General features: G+C 34.2%; 1 protein-coding gene across 1 annotated transcript in view; it reads right to left on the bottom strand.

Moving 5' to 3' along the window:
- LOC118202376 (uncharacterized) overlaps positions 1–21406 on the bottom strand; it is a 72957-nt gene that overhangs the window by 11124 nt on the left and 40427 nt on the right. Inside the window, exons 2-6 of the mRNA XM_035374553.2 lie at positions 5843–8728; positions 5518–5754; positions 3662–3837; positions 2903–3124; positions 2523–2715 (exon numbers count right to left, since the gene is read on the bottom strand). Coding sequence (XP_035230444.1) covers positions 2523–2715; positions 2903–3124; positions 3662–3837; positions 5518–5754; positions 5843–8728 — 3714 coding nt within the window. The remainder of the gene's footprint in view (positions 1–2522; positions 2716–2902; positions 3125–3661; positions 3838–5517; positions 5755–5842; positions 8729–21406) is intronic.

Here is a 21406-nt window from a genome sequence, read left to right as displayed (position 1 = left end):
ATAGGTGCTCAGTTGCAAAACCGTAGCGAAATGATTGAAAAAGTATCGAAAACATACGGAATGCAGGTTAGCGTGTGTGTGAGCCGTGTATCCTTTTTCCGTTTTATATTGACTAGTTTTCTAATCGTCTTCGTGTTTTACATTGACTAGTTCTTTTAGCCGAAAAAATCTTATTGCTGTTACTTTTGTAGAGTTGCACTTTCTTAGTAAACTACTTGATCCCTACTGAGATTGTCAGATGACTTATCGTCCCGTGTATGTTGAACAACTATCAACACAGAAAAATGTTTAAACAAACAACTTGCGTTTATAAAAATTATCTCAGCAACTTGCAGGATTTAATTAGCAAAACCTGGTGAATTAAATTCGAAAATTAGAAGCGATTGTATAGTTCGAAAAATAAGATAACAGATTAATTAACGTAAACCTTATACCCTTTTTCTTTACACGTCCAATGTAGCAATTATCTCTCATTCAATTCAAAGTCTGATTTTTATGAAGTTAACAGGAGAGACGTAATATTTTACATGCATAATAACGTAACATTTTACATGCTAGATTCAATTACATTTCAAATTTTATTTTCCCCCAGTTTCACTACCGACCATTTAGCAGACAAATATAGAAATCTCGAAGGAAAAATTCCGTGTAATTATTTGGCATGTCCCTTTTGAATATACTCGCAGCTTAGGCTTTCAGTAATGAAATTAATTTAATTACTTTTTAAATATTTAACCCCTAGAATGTAATTAAATAATTATGAAATTTATTTTTGATTTCTTTTTTGGTTATTACAATTTCTGTGCCCTCAGACGTTTATTAAGAAAAATTAAGCATATCTTTTGATCTTTCTGAAATAAAAAGCTGGTTTTTAAATTCATTATTAAAATTGTATTTTTTCTGTAATTTAATTTTTAAATTCATGATTAAGAAACAGGTTTTTAATTTTGGAACTGGTTTTTAATTTCATATGGAAATTGCATAACTTATACTGTAAGTATTAATTGAAACAAATGAACTATTGACTTATATTTGAAAAATCAGTGATCCAATTAAATTTTTATAAGTATTCCTAGTTGGAAACATTTGTTGGCAAACAGTTAGTATTTCTTTAATAATGAAGTGCCAAGATGTTCTTCTGTCTCATTCTTATGGTCGAGAATTTTTACTTTCGCTTTTCTGTGGCCTGATTTGATGGAAATGCGTATCACAAATTCTGATTTTAAGTCAGTTTCATTAGAAATGTTAGATAAGGCAAAAGTCTGGTTAAAAACATTTTATATTAGCTTAAAATTGTAGTCGTGTAATAAGGCAATGTAGTGTAGCCGTAACAATAATTTCTGTGTGAATCATATTCCTTTACCTGGCTTGCTTCTTCCAATAGTGATTATGTTCTTTTGTTTGGGGAAAACGTCTTTCACGCCATATAGGCTACTCTCTTATATCAACATTCATGATTTACATTGCAAATTTATTTCTTGATATCAAGGTTAGTAATGAATTTCAAATGTAATTTAATTGGAAGTGTAGAAAAGGAGCTTTCAATATAACAGTAAAATGCCTAAAAGAGGCTTGAATGAAATGGAAGTAAATCATTGAGATTCAAATTTATGACCTACCTGCACACCAAAAACAATAATTCATATTCAGGACTGTTCCTGTAAAGTCGAGGAATCCAAAGTTCCGCTTCTTATTCACACATTACTAAATAGCTTCAGTGTGATCAAGTTTAAGTTAATGAGAACTTATCATCTTCATGTGAGTTTGTAGATAATCTTATGTTAATTAACTTGTTATTTATAATTTCAGTCTTTACTGTAACTTCTCTTTTCCGTATTCCTCACCGTGGTTGTAATTATTTGGCTTCGGGCTTTCTCGCTGTCAACACTTTAATTCTTTAATTCTCACTAAGCCTGATTCTAATTAAAGTTCTAAAGTCTGCTTAAATATAAAAGCTGTTTTAAATTCTCAATACTTCATCGTTGTTTTCAGACAACGAAGAAGTAATTAAAGCCAGAAGTGGTGGTCATTTTATTATGGAGGCACCTAATATTATTATTATAGACGGCCACTGTTACCTCCTATGAGAGGACAGACAATTTACATCCATAACCTTCTCCGGGATTCGAACCCAGGCACTTCGGTATCGCAGTCCGCTCCCCTAATCACTATACCGTCTAGGCGGCGCGTCTGTTAGGGTTATAGGACTAAATTGAGCATTGCCAGATCAAGTGCAACCCTATAATTTAAACTGTAACCCCCTAGTCATTAGTTTTTTTTTCTGCGCTTTTAAAACAAATTGAAAAATTTATATTATAAGAGAAGTTAATAGTATATGATTTAGCCTAAATTTAGATGCCAGTGGAAAAATAGAAAAATAGGTTATCTAGCTTCAGTTTTTGTTATTAAAATAATTCTGAAAGTTTTTTACAGAAAAATGTTAATTTCTGAAATAATGTGAAGTATATCATAATTTGAAGAAATCGAATGTTTTTATAAATAAGGTTTATCTAAAATTGTACCTTTGTCGCTAATTGTAGAGCCAGCTTCTGATTCTGTATCTCTATCTTTCTGCCAATGTAATGATGATCTTTGAAAATGCGTTTCTTCCGGAACCAGTTGATGGAGTTTCATTCTTCTGCAATAAATGGAAGCTGCTTCTGGTTCTAAAGCAATGAGTAACTGATCAGGAAAATCCGGACTTGCAATACCTGCCTAGTTATGGAAAACTTTGTCATTCATTTTATAAGAAAAATTATATGATCCTACTTCCACAGAGAAATCCAAAAGAGAAAGTGCAGTTTTTAAAAATTTTAACCGGTTAAATATTATGTGTATTTTCCTCTAACATTACAAAACTCTGAATGGCATTCGTTTCCAATAAGTTTATATTCAAACTTACTTCATAAGCAGCTGCCCTCATGAACTGTTTTGCAGGTTGTTTCCAAATTGCAGGAACAGTTACAACCCATCTCACATCTTCGTTGAGAATTCGAGTTGCAGACTGTTCACTGAGCTCTTGTAAAGCATGATCCTTGAAATATCGAAGAGCATGAGAAAATACTGTAACTGCAGGTATGCTCTTCCCATTTGCAGCAGTGATTTTGGTGTCGAGACTTAAATGCTTTAAAGACAAAAGAAAAAAAAAATAACAGTTAATAATACATAACGTATTTTAGTTTAAGCAAAAGTCACTTGTAAAAATCCGTTCACTTTATTCAATGCTGTGTGAAAAACATTGAATAAAATGCATATCCGTTTTGTTTAAAGAGCTCCAAAGCATTTGTTTCAAAAGTGTAATATTTAAAAAATTGCACAGTTTGCCTTTTACATGTATTGGAACATTAAAGAATCATACAATGTAATTAAGATAAAGAGATTCTTGTTCTTAGTGGATTCTCACTTATATCTTAGGATCATGATATTGTAAATTTATGTTATGCAGATTAAATGCTAACGTATTTAAAAATGAGTTCTTATGTTTCTTCATATATAATTTCAGCATTGTAGTGTAGCAGAGTTGTGGAGTGCAGAATAATTATTCAAGCATTTAAAAATTTATATTTACTTACGTATTACATAAAATACAAAGAGAATTCTGTAAACTGTACGTAATAAATGTATAAAATATTCGGACAAAAATATGTAAATATCAACATACCTCATTGTTATGCAAAGTCATTTTGAATTTTTCAAAATATAACCATCCTTTAGCTTCCTCTTCATCTAAATCATGATAATAGTCACGTGCTGAATAACCATAGGAGTGAAATGTCCCTTCTGGTGACAAGAGCAAAGTTGTGGGAGTTTTTTGATTAAAAACTCCAGGATCTCCTCCTGAATGAAAATAGAGTTTAGATTTACAATATAATATTTGATATATTTAAAAAAAAGCCTCACTCTAATATTAAAGTGGTAAATCTCATATTTATACCTAATTAATCTGGTTAAAGGAAAATTACTGCAAAGGGAACTAGAACGTACATCAGTTGGGTATGATTTATTAACTTTTCTACGTATAAACTACTTTTAGAAGCTTTAATGCAAAATAAGCAATTATGATTCGTTTTTAGAAAACATTTTCGTTAATAACGATCTTATTGAATTTTTCATTAGCACAGAAGTCAATTTGTCGAATTCTGTGAAATACTATTGACAGGGTTTTCGATAAAAGTTGGTTACAGATTTTATTTTTTTAATCGGTGATACTGATCCTAAATATGTAATTCTAACTACGAAGTTTCTCAAAATAAAGTAAAAAAATCATGGAAAAACTTTTAACACTTGGGGGAGGGATTTGTAACCATAAAATCTATTATCTTTTTTGTAGTCCCAACGAAGCAAAAATGCCATATTCTAAATTATTCACTATGTAAATTAAATGTCAAAGGCTCAGTATCACTATGTATAAAATTTGGTCGGTCGTACTAAATGAATAGGTACTAAATGAAAGGTCGTACTAAAATGAATCTATTCAGTGCGTATTTTTTACTGAAGGTCAGAATTTTTTAAAATTTCGATCAAATTTGGGAATTCAAAAGAGACGTTGTCCGTTTTGGCAACTAAAGGACGAAAAATTGAAAGGACGTTCATTTGTATTTGTAGATGTCCTATGGGGTAAAACAAGCATAGTTAGTAAATTTCCTAAAATTTTGCCTAAAATTTCTGTCAAATTTGGGAATCCAAAAGAGATGTTGTCCGTTTTGCCAACCAAAGGTTGTGCATGGGGTAAAACAAAAAGTCTTGTCAGTAACTTTGTAGCCTGTTTCATCAAAATATTATTTATATATAACTCTGCGAATTTTGCACTCAGAGGTATGGAATCTTTTTGCGTTAATGTCGCTAAAAAATAATGAATATTTTACTTTATGTATTTTTTAATTGGAATTTTTGCTCTTCGTTATTTCGTGAGAAGTTAGATTTCATATGAAAGGAGCCTTTTCTAAAAAATGTGTTACAGGCTGTTTCATAAAATTGTCTGCCTTATTTTTAGAACGTCTACAAATGAAAAGACATGCATAGGGTCAAAATTTAAGGAAACAAAACCTATAGTTACCTTTTCCTGACATTCTGCATAAAATTGTTTGCTTAGAATTTTGACAGAAAGACTTAGCCCTGAGAGAAAATCGATATGCCTACTTTGTGTGTTATTTATGGAGAAGTATGTTATAATGAATTTCTCCCACTTTCCTGGCGTGCCTTCGTGGTGTAGTGGTTCTGCACGCTGGGCCGGTATTCCAGAGGTCCGTAGTTCGATTCCCGGCGAAGGCGATTGCTCATTTGTCATCTTGCCTGCTTCCAAAAAATACCTAAATGTCTCTACAATGCAAATAACGCAGTTATTTTATAAATGTAGATTTCTTAAAAGGTACAGTAAAGTATATTCCTTAAAAGGGACATTGCTGTAAATAGCGATAAGTGGATATAAAAATCCACCACAAAGTGGATATAAAAATAATAAAATCTTGAGATGCTTTTTGTTATATGAACTGAGCATCTTTGTATTTTGAAACTTACCATCCCACTTCTTCATCATATGAATATTGTCTGGATCTCGGGTAAAGCTGAAAGCATAGCCAGAATAAGTAGTTCCAAAATCTATTGCAACCACAACAAAATATCCTTGATTATGCGAACTTGTTCCAGAATCTACAGAGCACGGACTTGTTCGGTTGCAAGCAACGACGTCCTGTATGCAATGTGCAGGATTATTCTCTTCTGATACTTGCAGTGTGAAACCCGGATTCGTGTCTTCTAAAAATATCGAAGAAATGTAAATCATACATATTATTCTAAAAATAAAACTAAGCTGCAATCCAAGCTAAATTATTAAAAATCTTACCTGATGTAATTGATGCAGGGAGTGATAAAGAATCATCTTTGGCAGAGGACATTTCACTGACTCTTTTTATTTCATTATCTGGCGCATCGAAATTTGAAAGTTCATTTGTATTTGTAGACGTCCTATTGAAAGTTTTAATTTCTTCCTTAGTTAGCTTATTTACTTTCAGAGAACTATAATTTACTTCATTTATGACATCGTTTCTTGCATTATGGCTTTCAACATTTTGTTGATAAGTTAGTTCTTTTTTTCCTAGTTTCACGGTTTGATCCAGTTCGTAATCAAAGAACCTTTGGGAACTCATGTTAGATATTGTGACAGCTATTCTTCCTGCTGGAGATGAAGGATGGCTTGTAGGATCTCTTGACACTCTCTTACTGTCTTCTAACATAAGCTCTTCTATTAGATTATCACATTGTATTTTGTCTTCTTTGATAATTTTTGAAATATTGTTTATTTCACTTGCTTCTTGCTTAATGTTCGTAGCGTTGGTGTTCATTTCTGATTCTCTAAATAAAATTGGAGTTTGTTCCGATACTTCCATCAGTGATTTATCTAATACTGTTATTGCATCAATCACATCGGGATCTTTGATATTCATTTTGTCTAGAAGTTTATTGTTCTGATTATCTTCTTCAAACTTGTTAGACGTATTTTCGGTAATTTCTGAGCAATACTGAGATGTGCTGTAGTTCTGTGCGGAAACATGTAGTTCCGTAACGGATCTTGTTAGGTTTGTGATTTCTGATTGTTGTTTGATACTATGGGCAGAACCCATAACTTCTTTCCTTGTCTTTGTTGTATTTACTTCAATGCTTGTTTCTAACTGTTTGCTATTTTTTAACAAAGTTCGCGTGTCTTGCATTTCGATGCTTTCTTCTAGAGAAAGCATCGTGTGGCAAAAATCATGGAAACCAGCTACTATCACTTCTTCTGGAGCATCTAGTTTTACATTGTAACACTCATTTATATCATTTTCTTGTAAATCAATAGTAGAAGTATTTGCCGAACATTCTCCAAAGTCTAGAATGTCACTCTGAACACGTACATCATTCAGAACACTTATCCTTATTTCTGAGGTTTGGCCTCTGTTTTTTTTATTTGAATGAATTGCGGTTTTGTTCGCCGTTTGGTTGCAGACTATACCTATTAACTGAGGCTTATGAATTCGAAGCTCTTTAAGTTTTACAGAGTCATATTCTTCCTGTGCTAAAACCTTTACTGTACTGCAAACTGCTGATTTTGAGTTGTCTCTTTGATTCAAACTCTTGTGAACATAATCATCATTGCAGCTTGTAATTATATCATTTACTGTCTCATATCTATTTACAAAGAAATCATTTTGTAATTTATTTACTCTTTCCTGAAATTCTATAGCTTCATTAACAGTAGTTGTGCTTCTATCGGAGATAAGATTTATTGAGTTATTAGGAAAGGAATGTACATTGCTCAAGTTTTTCTCAGATATTTCTGTAGTTGCTTTGCTATTAATGAAATTTGTTGTTATGCCAGAGTTTCTCAGATTAGCATCTTCATCTTGGATATAAGATGTGCGATGATTTAAAGCTGTTCCGAATTTTAAATCAAGATATCCATTTTCAACCGAACATTTACCGTTCAGAATAATAGTGCTTGCTTTAATTTTCTCTGAAACTATATGAGATTCATTAACTAGCTTATTCTGAGCATTTGTTCCTGGGTAAAATGTGTTAATTTGAAAGTTATCAGTAGAAGTATGTATTTTGTTTCTCCCAATATATTCATCAATATTATCATTACTGATATCCACGTCTTTCAGCGCGTTGTTTTCATTCTTTTTGTTTTGTGATACATGATCAATTGGCGAATTCGAATAATTTGTTTCTGGATTACAAACTTGTAATTTTATGGAAGTCTTTTTTTCACTGTCAACGTTTATTTCCTCATCTGTTGTATTTAGGTGCTTTGTGCATAGCGTTTCCAGAGATTCGCGCTGTTGTTCCGCATCGTCTATTGCTCTTATTTCTTTATCTTGATTTTCAGGGAACGAAATATCCCGCTCTGTAGTTATTACTTTAACGCTATTAGTTAGCTCTGATTTCTGAGACTGCCTCTGTGAATTGAGGATTTTATTAGTGCTTAAATTTTCTTGGTTAGTTTCCCATTCTATGCATTTCTGCGTCTTAAATTTTGAAACCGAACTATTCATAGAGATTGTGACACCTTGAAGCACATCAACGTTTCCTGACGTATTTTTTGTTTCACGGAAAGGATTATTTATTTCACTTGAACTTTCACTTTCAGAAACAATTATTACTGTTTTTTCTACGACCGTCGACTCTGTCTTTTTATTTCCTATTACCTTATCAGAAAATATTTTTTGGCTGCTATTTTCAGATGTTTGTATTGAACTGTCCTCTGTTGCTTTACATTCAACATTTTGTGATAACTGGTGAGATAAATCGTGAATTAAAAGTGGTAAGTCTTTATTAGAAATTTCATTACTGCCATCAGTATGGAACGATGATCCTGCAGCTTTGTTTGCATGTCCTACTTTTTCCGCAATATTATTAGGCTTTCCTTCCAGTCGTGGAAGTTCACCATGTGATGTCCATTTCGTGAGCCTACAACTTTTGTTATTTTCTCTTTTAATATCTTTTGTGTCTACTTTGGAACTGCTGATATCTGATTCTTTTCCAAGGTTTGGTTTATTGGGCAAAGTAAATTCAGTTTTTGCTTCTGAAATGCTAAGTACCGGACAAGAATTCCTTCTTTGGAGAGGAGGCTTAAGAAATTTGAACAGTCGTCCAACTGGAAGAAATTTGATTGCTGTGAATCCTGAGAGTTTTCTCTGGTAGAATCGTTTCTGCTCAATGGAGGATTTCTTGTTCTTCTCTGTTAGGTTATCTGAAAAGTAACAAAAAGAATTATTGAGATTTAATTAAATTACTTCATTAATATTAAATGCATTCACGGGAATAAGAACCGGTAGTAATTCAGAAGTCAAACAACAAAAATCAGCGTTATATTTTCAAAATTTTCACAGGACTAGTTTCGATGGTTTTACCGAACCACCATCCTCAGCTACAAAACCGCAAATGAACAAGATAGGAAATAATGATTAGATAAGATAAGAAAGCCTGGACATGAATAAGCAAGTGGCGCCATCTGTTGGTGAAACCAGAACTAAAATATAATTTCTTTAAAGGCCGAAGGCAAAGATGGATTGGAATTAGGATCGTTAACTAGAACAGAAAGATTTTTTTGAATGTGAAACATTCAAAAAACATTCTTTTCACATTCAACAAATCTTTTCACATTAAAAAAAATCTTTCTGTTCTAGTTAACGATCCTAATTCCAATCCATCTTTGCCTTCAGCCTTCAAGGAAATTATGTTTTAGTTCTGGTTTCACCAACAGATGGCGCCACTTGCTTATTCTTGTCCAGGCTTTCTTATCTTATCTAATCATTATTTCCTATCTTGTTCATTTGCGGTTTTGCAGCTGAGGATGGTGGTTCCATCGAAACCATCGAAACTAGTCCTGTGAAAATTTTGAAAATATAACGCTGATTTTTGTTGTTTGACTTCTGAATTAGCGTTTATTCGGTGTGTTATTGTGTTTTAATTATAAGAACCGGTAGGTCAAGAAAAACATCTCACCCTAATTTTCAGAATGCACTTAATACATAATTCCTTAATTGTTGCCGCACATTTTATTCGATACTGTTACAACAGATGACCTCGTTTTTCATTGCTGGTTTTTAAATATTAATTATAGTGCACGATAAATGTTTCGAAATAATCATTAATGAAATTATTTCCAAACAGCTTTAATATTTTAAGATCTTAATAAAAGAAATCAGCTATTAGATTTTTATTTACTTTCATTATATTAAACGAAATACGATCTTTTACATTTTATTCATTAAATCACAGCTGATCCTATAAAGGTATTATGATTATAACTTTCATAAAACTAAAAATACAGATTATATGTAACCTAAAAATCATAAAGTTTCTCTGTTAAAGAAGCTGATTTATTTTTAGCAGTTCGACAAATTCCAATCATTCTTAAAATTATAACGCAGACTTGAGTATGTTATTCTTTGTATTTTAGTCATAATGAAATAAATCTCAAAGTTAGAAAAATTCATAGCTGCAGCGAAATGTTGGCAAGTTAGAATTAAAACAGACAGATATATTATTCCAAAATACACTTTTAGGGAGAAAAAGTTTCAAAAACCCGAAATTGAAATTTTAGGATATTAGCAAAATTAATATTTAAATTGAGAGACTCCCTACACTCCAAAAATATGTGTAAAACTGAGGTATTAAAGGCGTTAAAGGCACTGGGTAAACTGGAGTATTAAAGGCACAGAAGGTAAAAATGAAAATTTTTCGTGCATGAAAAATCATTTTTTTTTTCTATTGCCCATGCCGTGAATGCTGACCATGAGAGGAATTCAAATTAGGCCAAAGATTTTATTCAGAAGTAGGTTCTGCGTACAGAAAGCCGTCTCCTTTTGTATGGAAGGTAAAATGAGATGTAGCCTTGTCGTGGATGAAGAGAACTCAGGCAGCAGCCCAGAAGGGACGCACGTGTGAAGAAGATGATCCTCAGTACTATAACACTCATCAATGTTTTAACGCTTCTTACAACAGATAGACCTCCATAAAGTCAGCAAGCATTATGCGTTTTCAAATAAAAACTCTACCGCCTTCAAATCTGTGACCACATTTGACGATGTTTGGGGGCGTGTTACCATTCTCTTCAAATGTTCAGACATTTTAAATCCTTAGTGAGATTCGATGAGCTCTCGTCGGTAAAGAGCACTCTGCGCCATTGCTGAACTTTCCACGTTGTATATTACAGAAAACTCGTTTCCGATGAGTACGTTTCAATGGCCGTGTTACTGTCCGAGTAAACAAATCATCCGGCAGCAATACCCTTGATTACGGTAAAACGAGATTTCAGGCTTGTAGTAGCCAATTATACGTATCTTGCGATTTCAAACACTGCCGTCTACCTCTCCTGCCTATAGAAAATAACATCGGTATTCTGTCACGTTGTTGCTTGTAGATAGCCGCTATTAAACAGTCACTACTTCAGCCTTCCCAAAGCGTGAAAACTACCCATGTTTTTGCCGTGCGTGGAGACCAGTAAGCTTGTAAAGGAGGAACCTAATTGTTGAAAGACGAGGTTGTTGTTTCCAACACAGCACTTTGGCAGCTTATTAGTTGAAATGGGATAAACCCATTTCATATATATCAACTGGCTGTCAGACCTTTGGCTTGGGGCTAAGCAATCAAAGCATCATGTTAAGGGTTATGGCAGTCTTAGGACTGTTCTAAGACCGTATACATCTGGCTTGCACCGATGACATTTGTATGGACTTGTTGGGCTCCGTGGTGGATAGTGCGGCTAGTATCTGAATATTTCTCTTTTGTCTGTTGTGGAACCGTAAGTAATGTGATACCCTGCCAGAGTCCTAGAAATCTTTTAGTTTCCAATTCGTCGCTAAACGTTTCGAAAATATCCCAGTTCTTAATCCATAAGTGTTTCAAATTCTTTCCGATGATTTACTCATTGAAATGTATTCTGCTAATCAATCTTTCTGGTTTATGGATAAAGTTTATGGAAATGTTAAAATGCGAGAAATAAGTATAAAGGTTTTAGTATACAATATCCTGACTTTTACTGGAGGTGTCATATCTAAATTAGATCTTTCAGTTTCTGAGGAAGAACTTGTGCCAGTATGTGTGTTCTGCTAGAAAAATGGTATTCCAAGATTCCAGGACGGCCAGCGTTTTAACACAAAGTTCATAGTTTGGGTGGCAATTCTTTCCTTTATCATTAAAATGATTCTTTTTTTTTTCTTTCCTTTTTCATTAGAAATGATTCTTTTACCAGTGATCATTTCCCCATCCATTTAGGTTTTTGCTCCAGATGAAACAGGAATTCTTCAAAGAGTTCCCAGACTGGGTTTTGATCGAACGATTGGAAAGCAGTTTATGCTTATGCATTGTTCGCAGAACAGAAATCGAACAGTTTACCTTTTGATGAAGCTGCCAATGTTGTTACTAATATAATTATCCAAGCAGCTGAAATTCCTGTTCTGAGGTTTCGAAGTCACAGTGGAACTAAATGTCGCGAAATCCAAGTGAGCAAGGAAACGTCTGGGGAATTTCCAGACTGCACTCAACCTTATCTAGTTTCCTCGAATTCAAAAGAGCCAGGGCAAAAAGATAGAAAAAATATGGAGGTTCATGGATATCTTGTGTCTCTTCGATACTTCCTCTTAAGTCTAGCAAACGAATGTGGGAAGTAATTCATAAAGCTTTGGATTTTTATTGAGACTTTCACTTTGCGTATTGGAAAAAGATAGTTTAATTATCAGCAGCGGAGAAGAAATTATAAGGTATTTCTCCAAGCTTCCTAGCGTGCCTTCGTGGTGTAGTTGTCAGCACACTAAGCTGGTATTTCAGAGGTCCGTGGTTCGATTCTCGGCAAAGACTTTGCTAGTTTTTCATCTTGCCTGCTTCCAAAAATACCTAATGTCTCTACAGTGGCGCCCGAACTAAAAGGGTGTTGGATGATGATTCTCCGCACCGGGAATTGGGCGATTGGGTCCCCTAAAAACCCCAGTCGCATTTTAAAAGGGGGAGTGTATAAGGTATTTCTCGCACCTTCCTAGTGTGCCTTCGTGGTGTAGTGGTCAGCAAACTGAGCCGGTATTTCAGAAGTCCGTGGCTCGATTCCCGGCGAAGGCGTTGCTAATTTTTCATCTTGCCTGCTTCTAAAAATACCTAATGTCTCTACAAAATTACAAATGCCATCAATAAATCTTTTTTGGTGTTTCTAGTAGCAGTAATTATCTTCTGCATTTCTATGTTGCAAGCTGTAAAATTGGAGAAAATCCAAATGCATTCGTTTCTCGCACCTGTAAAACACTGTGATGACTTTACTATACTTGAATTAGAAAGAGCATTGACGAAGACAAGCAGCACAAGACCTAGTCTAGATGACATAAGACAGGAAATGATAAAGCATATTCCCAGTAAGACACTGGCAGCACTTCCGAAGCATGTAATAGATTATGGAAGATGTAATAGATTATGGAAGATGTAAATCTTTTCAGGTGCTTGGCGGAATGTTGTGCCAAATCCAAGAAGAGAGCTAAAGAATCCCTATAACTATCGTCTTTTTGCATTGACCTGTGATATGTGTAAGATTTTTAAAAAATGGTAATTCAGCTTAATCCATTTTTTAGAGAAAATGACTTTCTGTTACTATGTAAAAATGGATGTCGAAAAGACAGATCTACAACATATATCCTTCCGTTAGTAGAAACAGCATTTCGAACGACAGTTGTAACCACTTGGTTGCCATCTTTTTATACGGAAAAAGTTACCATAGAACATGGAGGTATGGACTGCAAGATCTCCCTGAGTGCAATTTACATGGTCATGTACCAATCTTTGTACAAAAATTTTTAACGGACAGCCATTTTCAAGTTCAGATTGGTTCTTCATTTTAAATGCATTTGTTCAAGAAGAGGTTGTGTCCCAAGGCTATGTAATCTTAGTGTTTCCAGCTTAGAAAAATCTCTTTTTTCAAGGAACGTTCTTATACCATCAGTGCAACATTATATGTTGATGACTTGCAAATAAGCTATCGAGACGCAGACATGTGTTGTATCGAGAGACAAGCTACAAATAACATCAAATAAAATTACTTAGTGGGCAGAATGCAATGGATTCAAATTTTCAAACCTAATTATCGACTATATATAATTTTATCGTTGAAGGTATCTATATCCAGACTCTGAACTCTATTTGAGGTATAGTCTAATTCCGATTTCAAATGTTTGAAAGCTCTTAGGTATAATATTTAACTGAAAGCTAATTTTTCTTGAGCATATTTTAAACTTGAAGAATTCATGTGTGAAAATGTTAAACATTCTGAAAGTCTTCCAGTGGGGAGATAATCAGTCTTGCAGTGAGGAGTAATCATATTTATGATGCTCGTGCTCGCACTAAAATTAATAATGAGTCAATAATTTATGGATATGAATGGTCTTCTGTATTGCTGAAATTAGATCCCATTCATCATAAGGCTCTTCAGGTTTGATCTGGAGCTTTCAGAACATCTCTAATGTAGAATCTGTATGTAGAATGTCTTGAATCATGACTCAAATTTTGAGGTAAATCAATGTGTTCTTTATCTCTTTTTACTATTTTAACATAACATCGCAACTTTACCCTCTTACTCTACTGCCAATACTAGATAATTCCTTTGATTTTTTGTTCCAATCGCGATCTTCACGTGTACGATCTTTTCCGTCCAGGATTCTTTCCATTTAGGATTCTTTCCCAGACTAAGAAGTATTGCATGTCTGGTCTGAATATCCAAGAAGTAAAGCATTTTGAAGTGCCTTCGTGGTATAGTTCATCAGTTACCTTCGTGATGGCTTCAGTCATTTTGTAGAGACATTAGGTATTTTTTGGAGCAGGAGAGATGAAAAATGAGCAATGCCCTCGCCGGGACTCGAACTACTGACCTCACGAATACGAGCCTATTGTGCTGACCACTACACCACGAATGCATGCTAAGAAGGCGGGAGAAATACCTTATAACTTTGCCATGAATCATTCTAGTGAGGTTATTTACAGAGAAATTTTTGCTCAGCCTAGAAATGAATGCGGTAGCTAGACTCCAATTTATACCAATTTGTCAAAGGCTGGTCATTGTGTCGGTGCAGCTTTGTAACTCAGACACTGGTTGTCAGCTGGTACACACAGGCTAGCTACGTATTCGCATGTGAATTAACTGCCCTGTATTATTTTGTGTATTTAAATAGTGGTCATGAAAATTGATAATTTATTTTTGATTATCTTGGAACTCTTTCTTAATCCAATGCTTTATAAATCTTTGAAAACTTCTTACGATGAAGACATTGCTTTAATTGTTGAAATTACGAATCATAGCGCAAATTTAAGGAGTCGTGGGTATGATGTTTTTATTGCTGGATTCTTTGACACATCGGCGTAAAAGGCTTACGGGCATAACGGCAAAGAATGTAGTGGAAATTTTAAAACGATCTATTCTTTTTTCAGACATAAAAGTCATTATCAGGCAAAAAATATTTAAAAAGCAGCAGATGATCTATGACCAAAGTTAGGAAGCATTAAAATTATAGTAGAGTGCTGAGATTGGAAAGAAATTGGACTGCAGAAATAGGAAGATTGGTCAATTGAATCTAGCAAAGCACACAAGAGTTATCTGCCTAAGAAGAAAGATGCCTTAGTGGAGGACTTTCTATCGGAAACTGACTTATATCTACTCTACACAACTGAAAAATAACTGCAAAATCTTTGCAGCCAGCTCGTTTATTCAAACTCGGGGTTGAACTACCAGAGTGCAGCAGACAGCTCGAAACAACTCGGCTGCTAGTGTTGCCAGAGGCAGATGCTAGGCGTACTGATTTCTGAAGGATCTGTATTAGAAAATTATCTGCAGTGTTTATCACTTCATCCTTCATTAAAACGTATTTTTAAAATAAATTCGATTCTGCTAATTGCTTTTCTTCATGGTATAATAATTTTCATGGCCAGAAGTCTACGTGTAGTTTCAGAGTTTCATTCTACAGATAAAGTTAATCAAGAAAACAAAAGAAAACTATTCCAGAATTAATGCTGTGAGAGTTTTTTTTATTACAAAGAAACGTGTTGTTTTTATTATTATTGTAAAGCATCATTAGGATTTTTTTGAAGCAGGGCACGTGAAAAATGTACAGTTTCCTTGCCGGGATGCGAACTTAGGACCTCCTGAATACGCTTCGAGTATGCTTCCAATTACACCATGAAGGCATGTGGAAAGGAGGGATAAAATAATTTATATACTTCCCTCTTTTAAATGGAAACTGGTGATTAGGGGGCCCAGTCGCCACATTTTGGTGGTGAAGAATTATTGTCCACGACCTTTATGTTAGGACTCCGCTTGTAGAGTCATTAGATTTTTTGAAGCAGAAGGCATGAAAATGTGCAGTGTCCTGGCTGGGATTCGAACCCTGGACCTCTCGAATACGCGTCGAATATGCTTCTGATTAAACCAAGGCATACGAAAAGGAGGGAGAAAATACCTTATACCTGTTGTTACCAAAGTGGGGCTCCGTGATGTGTTAAGATTTATTTTTCCCCTCTTTTTAGCATACAAGGAATAATGGTGATAGTCATTAAATATTGTGATATTTAATGTACACTTTGTCCCAAAAGTTTATAGACTCAAGTAAATTATATGTTGCATGAAAAATATAAATGCATTACATGAAAAATATAAATGTATAAAATTACATAATTAAAATATGCTTATTTAAAATGCATGTTCCTTGCATTCGAGCAAATATTTAACAAAAATATCTATTTGTGTTTTAGAAAAAATAAAAATAAATAAAGTGTGTGTCTCAAAAGTTTATAAAGAAATGCAATTTTATGCTAATTGTTTAGCAACAATCACGACGGAGAACATGAGCCTTTTATATGATAATGCCCTCATTCAAACCTCCAATTTAAAAAAGAAAAAAAGATCATTTGAATGCATATAAGTATGCCTAAAGCTACGCAACTTTCTGATGCTTGAAGTTAATAGGATTCTGAACTTTAAATTCCGCGGTAAGTCTGTTATAAAAATTTCGAAACTTCTGAATCGATCAGTAAGCATGATCTATCGTGTAATATCTCGTAAGACACCATATCAGCCAAAAACAAATTCAGGAGAAACCCCGAGTGATGGATAGCCGCAGCGATAGGAAGATACAAAGAATGGCGTCACAGAAGAAGTCGGTTCCCCAAATTGCAAGGGCTTGTGGATTGCAAATATCCAAAAAACACCATTCACAAGCGAATCAAGGAATCTGGTTATATGATTCATCTAAAAAGGGTTCGATGATTACCGCTTTCAAAGCTTTAAGAATGAGATTACAATGGGCCCCTAACCACAAGGCATATGGTTACAAATGGATCTCTGTAATTTTCAGTAAGGAAAAAAAAATGGAATCTAGATGGTCCTGACGGGTATTCATATTACAGGCATGACTTACGAAAATAGTCTCGAAGCTATTTCAGTAGAAACAGTGGAGGTGGATCTGTTATGATACGAGCAGCTTTCGAGATTCGTCTAAATACATAGAAACACTAAGAGACCATCATATGCCATTTGCAGAAAACATTTAAAGACAGAATTGGGTGTAGCAGCATGACAATGTTCACATACATATCTCTTACAAGAAATTACTTAGACTTGGAAAATGTCACTGTTCTTGAGTGGCAACCAATGAGCTCCGATCGAGAATGTGCGGGGTAATTAGGTCTCGGAGAGTTTATGAGAATGGAAAGCAGTTTTCTTCCGTGAATGCCTATTAAAATTATTAATTAAAGCAACCATCGAGAGTGCGTGGTGCAATGTGGAACCAGAGTCATTACAAAACTTAGTTCTTTGGATGGAGTGTGTGTATGGCAAAGCCTCGAGGGCTATCTGCCTAAGGGGAGGGATGCCTTCGTGGAGGACTTTCTAAGGGAAACTGGCTCGTATACACGTTACACATGGGGAAAACCACGAAAACGCTCATGCGGCCAGCCCGTTCGCGGGATTCGAACCTCGGACCGAACTACCAGTGTTCAGCGACTTTACCGCTCGGCCGCTGGTGGGCTCTTTGGATGGAGAAACACATATTTCATGTCATGCGGAATAATGGGCGACTTTGAAGTATTAAGCAATTTGAAATTGATCGCAACTTGTTAAAATATTAATATTCTGCAAACTTTTGGGACGCATATTCTTCTGTGCTTTTATTTTTTCTAAAATACAAATTGCTAATTTAGTTTAATATTTCCTGGAATGCAAGTCGCATGAGATGAAAATAAACAGATTTTTACTGGCTGTTTGTGCTCCTTTTCATTTTTCTAAAGCACGAAATATAGTACTTGAGTCTGTAAAATTTTGGAACAGAGTCTATAGTTATTCTTTTGGAAACAGAAGTTCTCTTAAATTATGAAAAACTCACAGACATTTGCTATTTTTAACTTTAAAATGCTGTGTTTAATTTCTTTTTAACATTTCAGTTATGCTCTTAAGTAGTTTTTAAATTATATACCAAATTATATATTTAAATTATTATTATAATTATTGTACTTAATTATGTAATTTTTAATTATATATTATTTTTAATTATACACTGTAGATATTCTTAGAGAATTTAATCACTTAATCAGTTTAATCACTGCTAAATTCTGGTTCCATATAGACAATCAGGTGACTTATTGGCCAGTTTTATTCTTCCAACGAAGTAAGACCGAACTCAGAAGATGGTTTAAAATGAACTTTTTATTATGACTTAACAGCTTGCAAAGCTCGTGTAATTATAGAACAAGTAATTCTGAAGGAATATCTGAACTTCACGGTGAAACTGAAGTATGTAGCTCAGAAGGTAAGACCCTACTGTAAATTTTGGATCAGGTTTCTCAGATCACGCGAGCAAACACGGCCAGCAAAAGTTATAAGTCGATTTAGATAAATCTAGAAAATGTCGGAGAGGTCAGCGATCTTTTCCAAAAGATCTTTTCCAAAGACCTGTAGACCTATTACCTGTTTGCCTCTTAACATTGTAGAGAGATTAGGTTATTTAGCAGGAGAAATGAAAAATGGGCAGTGCCCTCGCCGGGACTCGAACTTGGATCTCTCGAATACGCCGAGTGTGCTAACGTTACACCACGAAGGCTTGCGAAAAGAAAAGAGAAAATATCTTATATACTGTCCCTTTTTAAAGGGCGACTGAGGATTAAGGGACCCAGTCGCCAAATGCTGGTGGTGAAGAATCATCATCTACTACCTTTTTTAGTTCGGGCCCCACTGTAGAGACATTAGGTTATTTGGAAGCAGGAGACATGAAAAATGAGCAATGTTTTCGCCAGGACTGGAACCTGGATCTCTTGAGTACGGCTAGTGTGCTAACATTACACCACGAAGGCACAGAGAAAAGTGGGACAAAGTACTTTATAACTCAGAAGATTATAACTTCAAGAGCTCTGTTTCCATATATGTTTATTAATTTGTGTTCTGGTAGGAGCCGAAGAAAATAGAGGTGTCAATAAAGATAAAATAATAAGAAGATAATGGTTAAACAAATATAAAGTCCTACAACTATACAAATTACAAAAGACCAATCACGTAACTATTTTTACGTAATGTACTCATGCCTGAAACTCGTAAACGTATGGTTAAATTGTTAAGTTTTGAACTGTTTTCGGGAATGAATCTTAACTAAGATAGATGAATTACTGCTTTCTCTATACTGAAAGCAATAATTTGGCATTGTTTAATGGAATATATCAGCTTTCCCTTTTTACACTTTATGTAATGGCAAGAGGGGATTTTCAAATAATTATTTTTCTTGTGCTTTGTAACTATTTTAATTATTTGCAAGTTCTTTTTTAATATACTTCAAACATTAATGTGTTTCATCGAAACTTTGAAAATATGAGAAATAGCAAAAGAAGTCCTAACAAATAAGAAATTTCTGAGTTTAAGCTAATAAAATTCTTAACAGTGACTTTTGAACGCAAGGTTTCTCTTAACACAGGTGGGTGACTATAAACCAAGTTAAGTAAAGTAACGTCATTTTTGGTGACGTAGAATGTGTACTTCTTTTTCGTATCTATAAAAACTGTATATGTAAAAGAAGGTAAGCTGTAGTCAAGAAACTGCCTGCAAATTTCGTTTAATGGGCTATGGAAGTGATTAGAATTTCAGCGCCAGTAATGTTGTTATAGGGCTCATTTGACGCTAATGGCATCGTCACAGCATTTGAAAAGATCTGTTTGGATGCCCTGTTTTGATACTGCGAGGGATGTGAAAACGTAAAACAGAAAAAATTGCCAACCTAATTTGTTTAAGCGAAATAGGCTAGGAACTTTCGAAGGTACAAGTCGATTTAGACAAGTATTTCAGATTCAATTTAGGTAAAGTTTCCAGTCGTTGTCTGTGTACTAAATTTAACATTGAAAACTTCTTGCTCTATGAATATTCTTGAATATATATATTACAGCTAGATGTATTTCAATTCTGTCAATTAATGGTTTCATATTGGAATATTGCATGAGGTAATATTTTAAAGTATTTCAGTCAGAAGCTTCCAGTATATCGTAATGATACCTAAAGTTAAATTATTTATTGGGAATAGCTTGTTAAAAAACTTCAGTTATGTACATATTCCGTTATAATTCAGCATTTCTTTACGTAACAGGATCTCAAACTTGTTATCTAACATGCAAAAATAAGAACGAAATTCTGTGGTATTCAATCAAAATTTATTATTCTAAGCGCTGCAAGAGCATTTTGTAAGGACGTCCGAGTTAGGGTGTTTCCATGCCTCATTGAAAAAGAGATTTGTTTTCTTTTTTGTGAAGAACTGGTTTTCCAAGTATCAACACAGGCACCAAAACAGCTCCCTTTTTTTACTCATTCGAAAGAGATCGGTACATCACCCTCTAGTCGTTTATTTCTCAGAATAAAATTCGTGTTCTTTATATGACCTATTCTGGTCCAGCGGTTTTTAGCCAATAGAGCTGTTTTTTCCGGGTTTTGTACATGTGAGGTTCAGACGAGCAAGCTTTTTGTCATACGTCATTAGTTACGGAATTTTTAAGAAAAGCAATTCTGTACCACTGGTTTTGCCATCTGCAAAGGCATCTTAAAAATTAGATTTTTTACTTTTCATTTTTTCTTGCCGTAATGGATTTCTGAAACAACAACATACGTGCTATAGATATCGCATTCCTTTCTCAGTAAAGCATGTAGTTAAAAATCGAGTTTCTTTTCGTTTTAGTTCCTTTTCAGAACAGCTAAAACCCTTGCAAAGGAAGAGCAATGACTATACGCTGATTAGACGCTATATTTCCTGTATGCATTTGAGGAAGATTTCGAGTAGCTCTACGCATACAGATTCTTCTGCTTTACAGTAGAAGAACAATCTGTGAAATCTCCCATAAAACGAAATATTGGTGTAAAGCGAGGCAACAATAACCGTTAATTTAACTGGGAAGGACTTTGAGTGTTTCCAGGTTTTCAAAAAATGCCTGTCAAATCACGCCAAATGATATATAAAACAGGTATATATAACCTCAGTTCTACCCTTTTCTCCATCTTTATTTGAGCATGAATTTCATGCAATTCAATTAAACTACTAATGTATTATATAAATTGATGCATTTATTGTTAGACAAAAGCATAAAGCGTGCCCAAACCTTCAGATTTTCAAAAAATATTATTTTGAGATTACTGCAATTTAAAATTTTCCATTTTATTACTTTTGTAAAGTATCCTGCTTTTATTCTTACCAAAATTAAATGTGTCAAGAATTCAGTTTTATATAATCATCTGTAATCTTTTAAAAGCACAAAAATACGTGTTTTTCTTAAGTTACAATTTTTAACGTTTCAATTTAGCTTTTCTTGAAAATTATTCATCACATTTCCAAAACGTTTTATGATACATCCTGTAGTGACACGTTGCTGATATTAATTTTTA

This window comes from Stegodyphus dumicola, chromosome X1 (assembly GCF_044657685.1).
Source record: "Stegodyphus dumicola isolate Sdum_Otavi_A_Nest chromosome X1, ASM4465768v1".
In the NCBI taxonomy this organism is placed as follows: domain Eukaryota; kingdom Metazoa; phylum Arthropoda; class Arachnida; order Araneae; family Eresidae; genus Stegodyphus; species Stegodyphus dumicola.
Note: the sequence above shows the minus strand (reverse complement) of the source record. Positions and strands in the feature narration are given on the sequence as shown.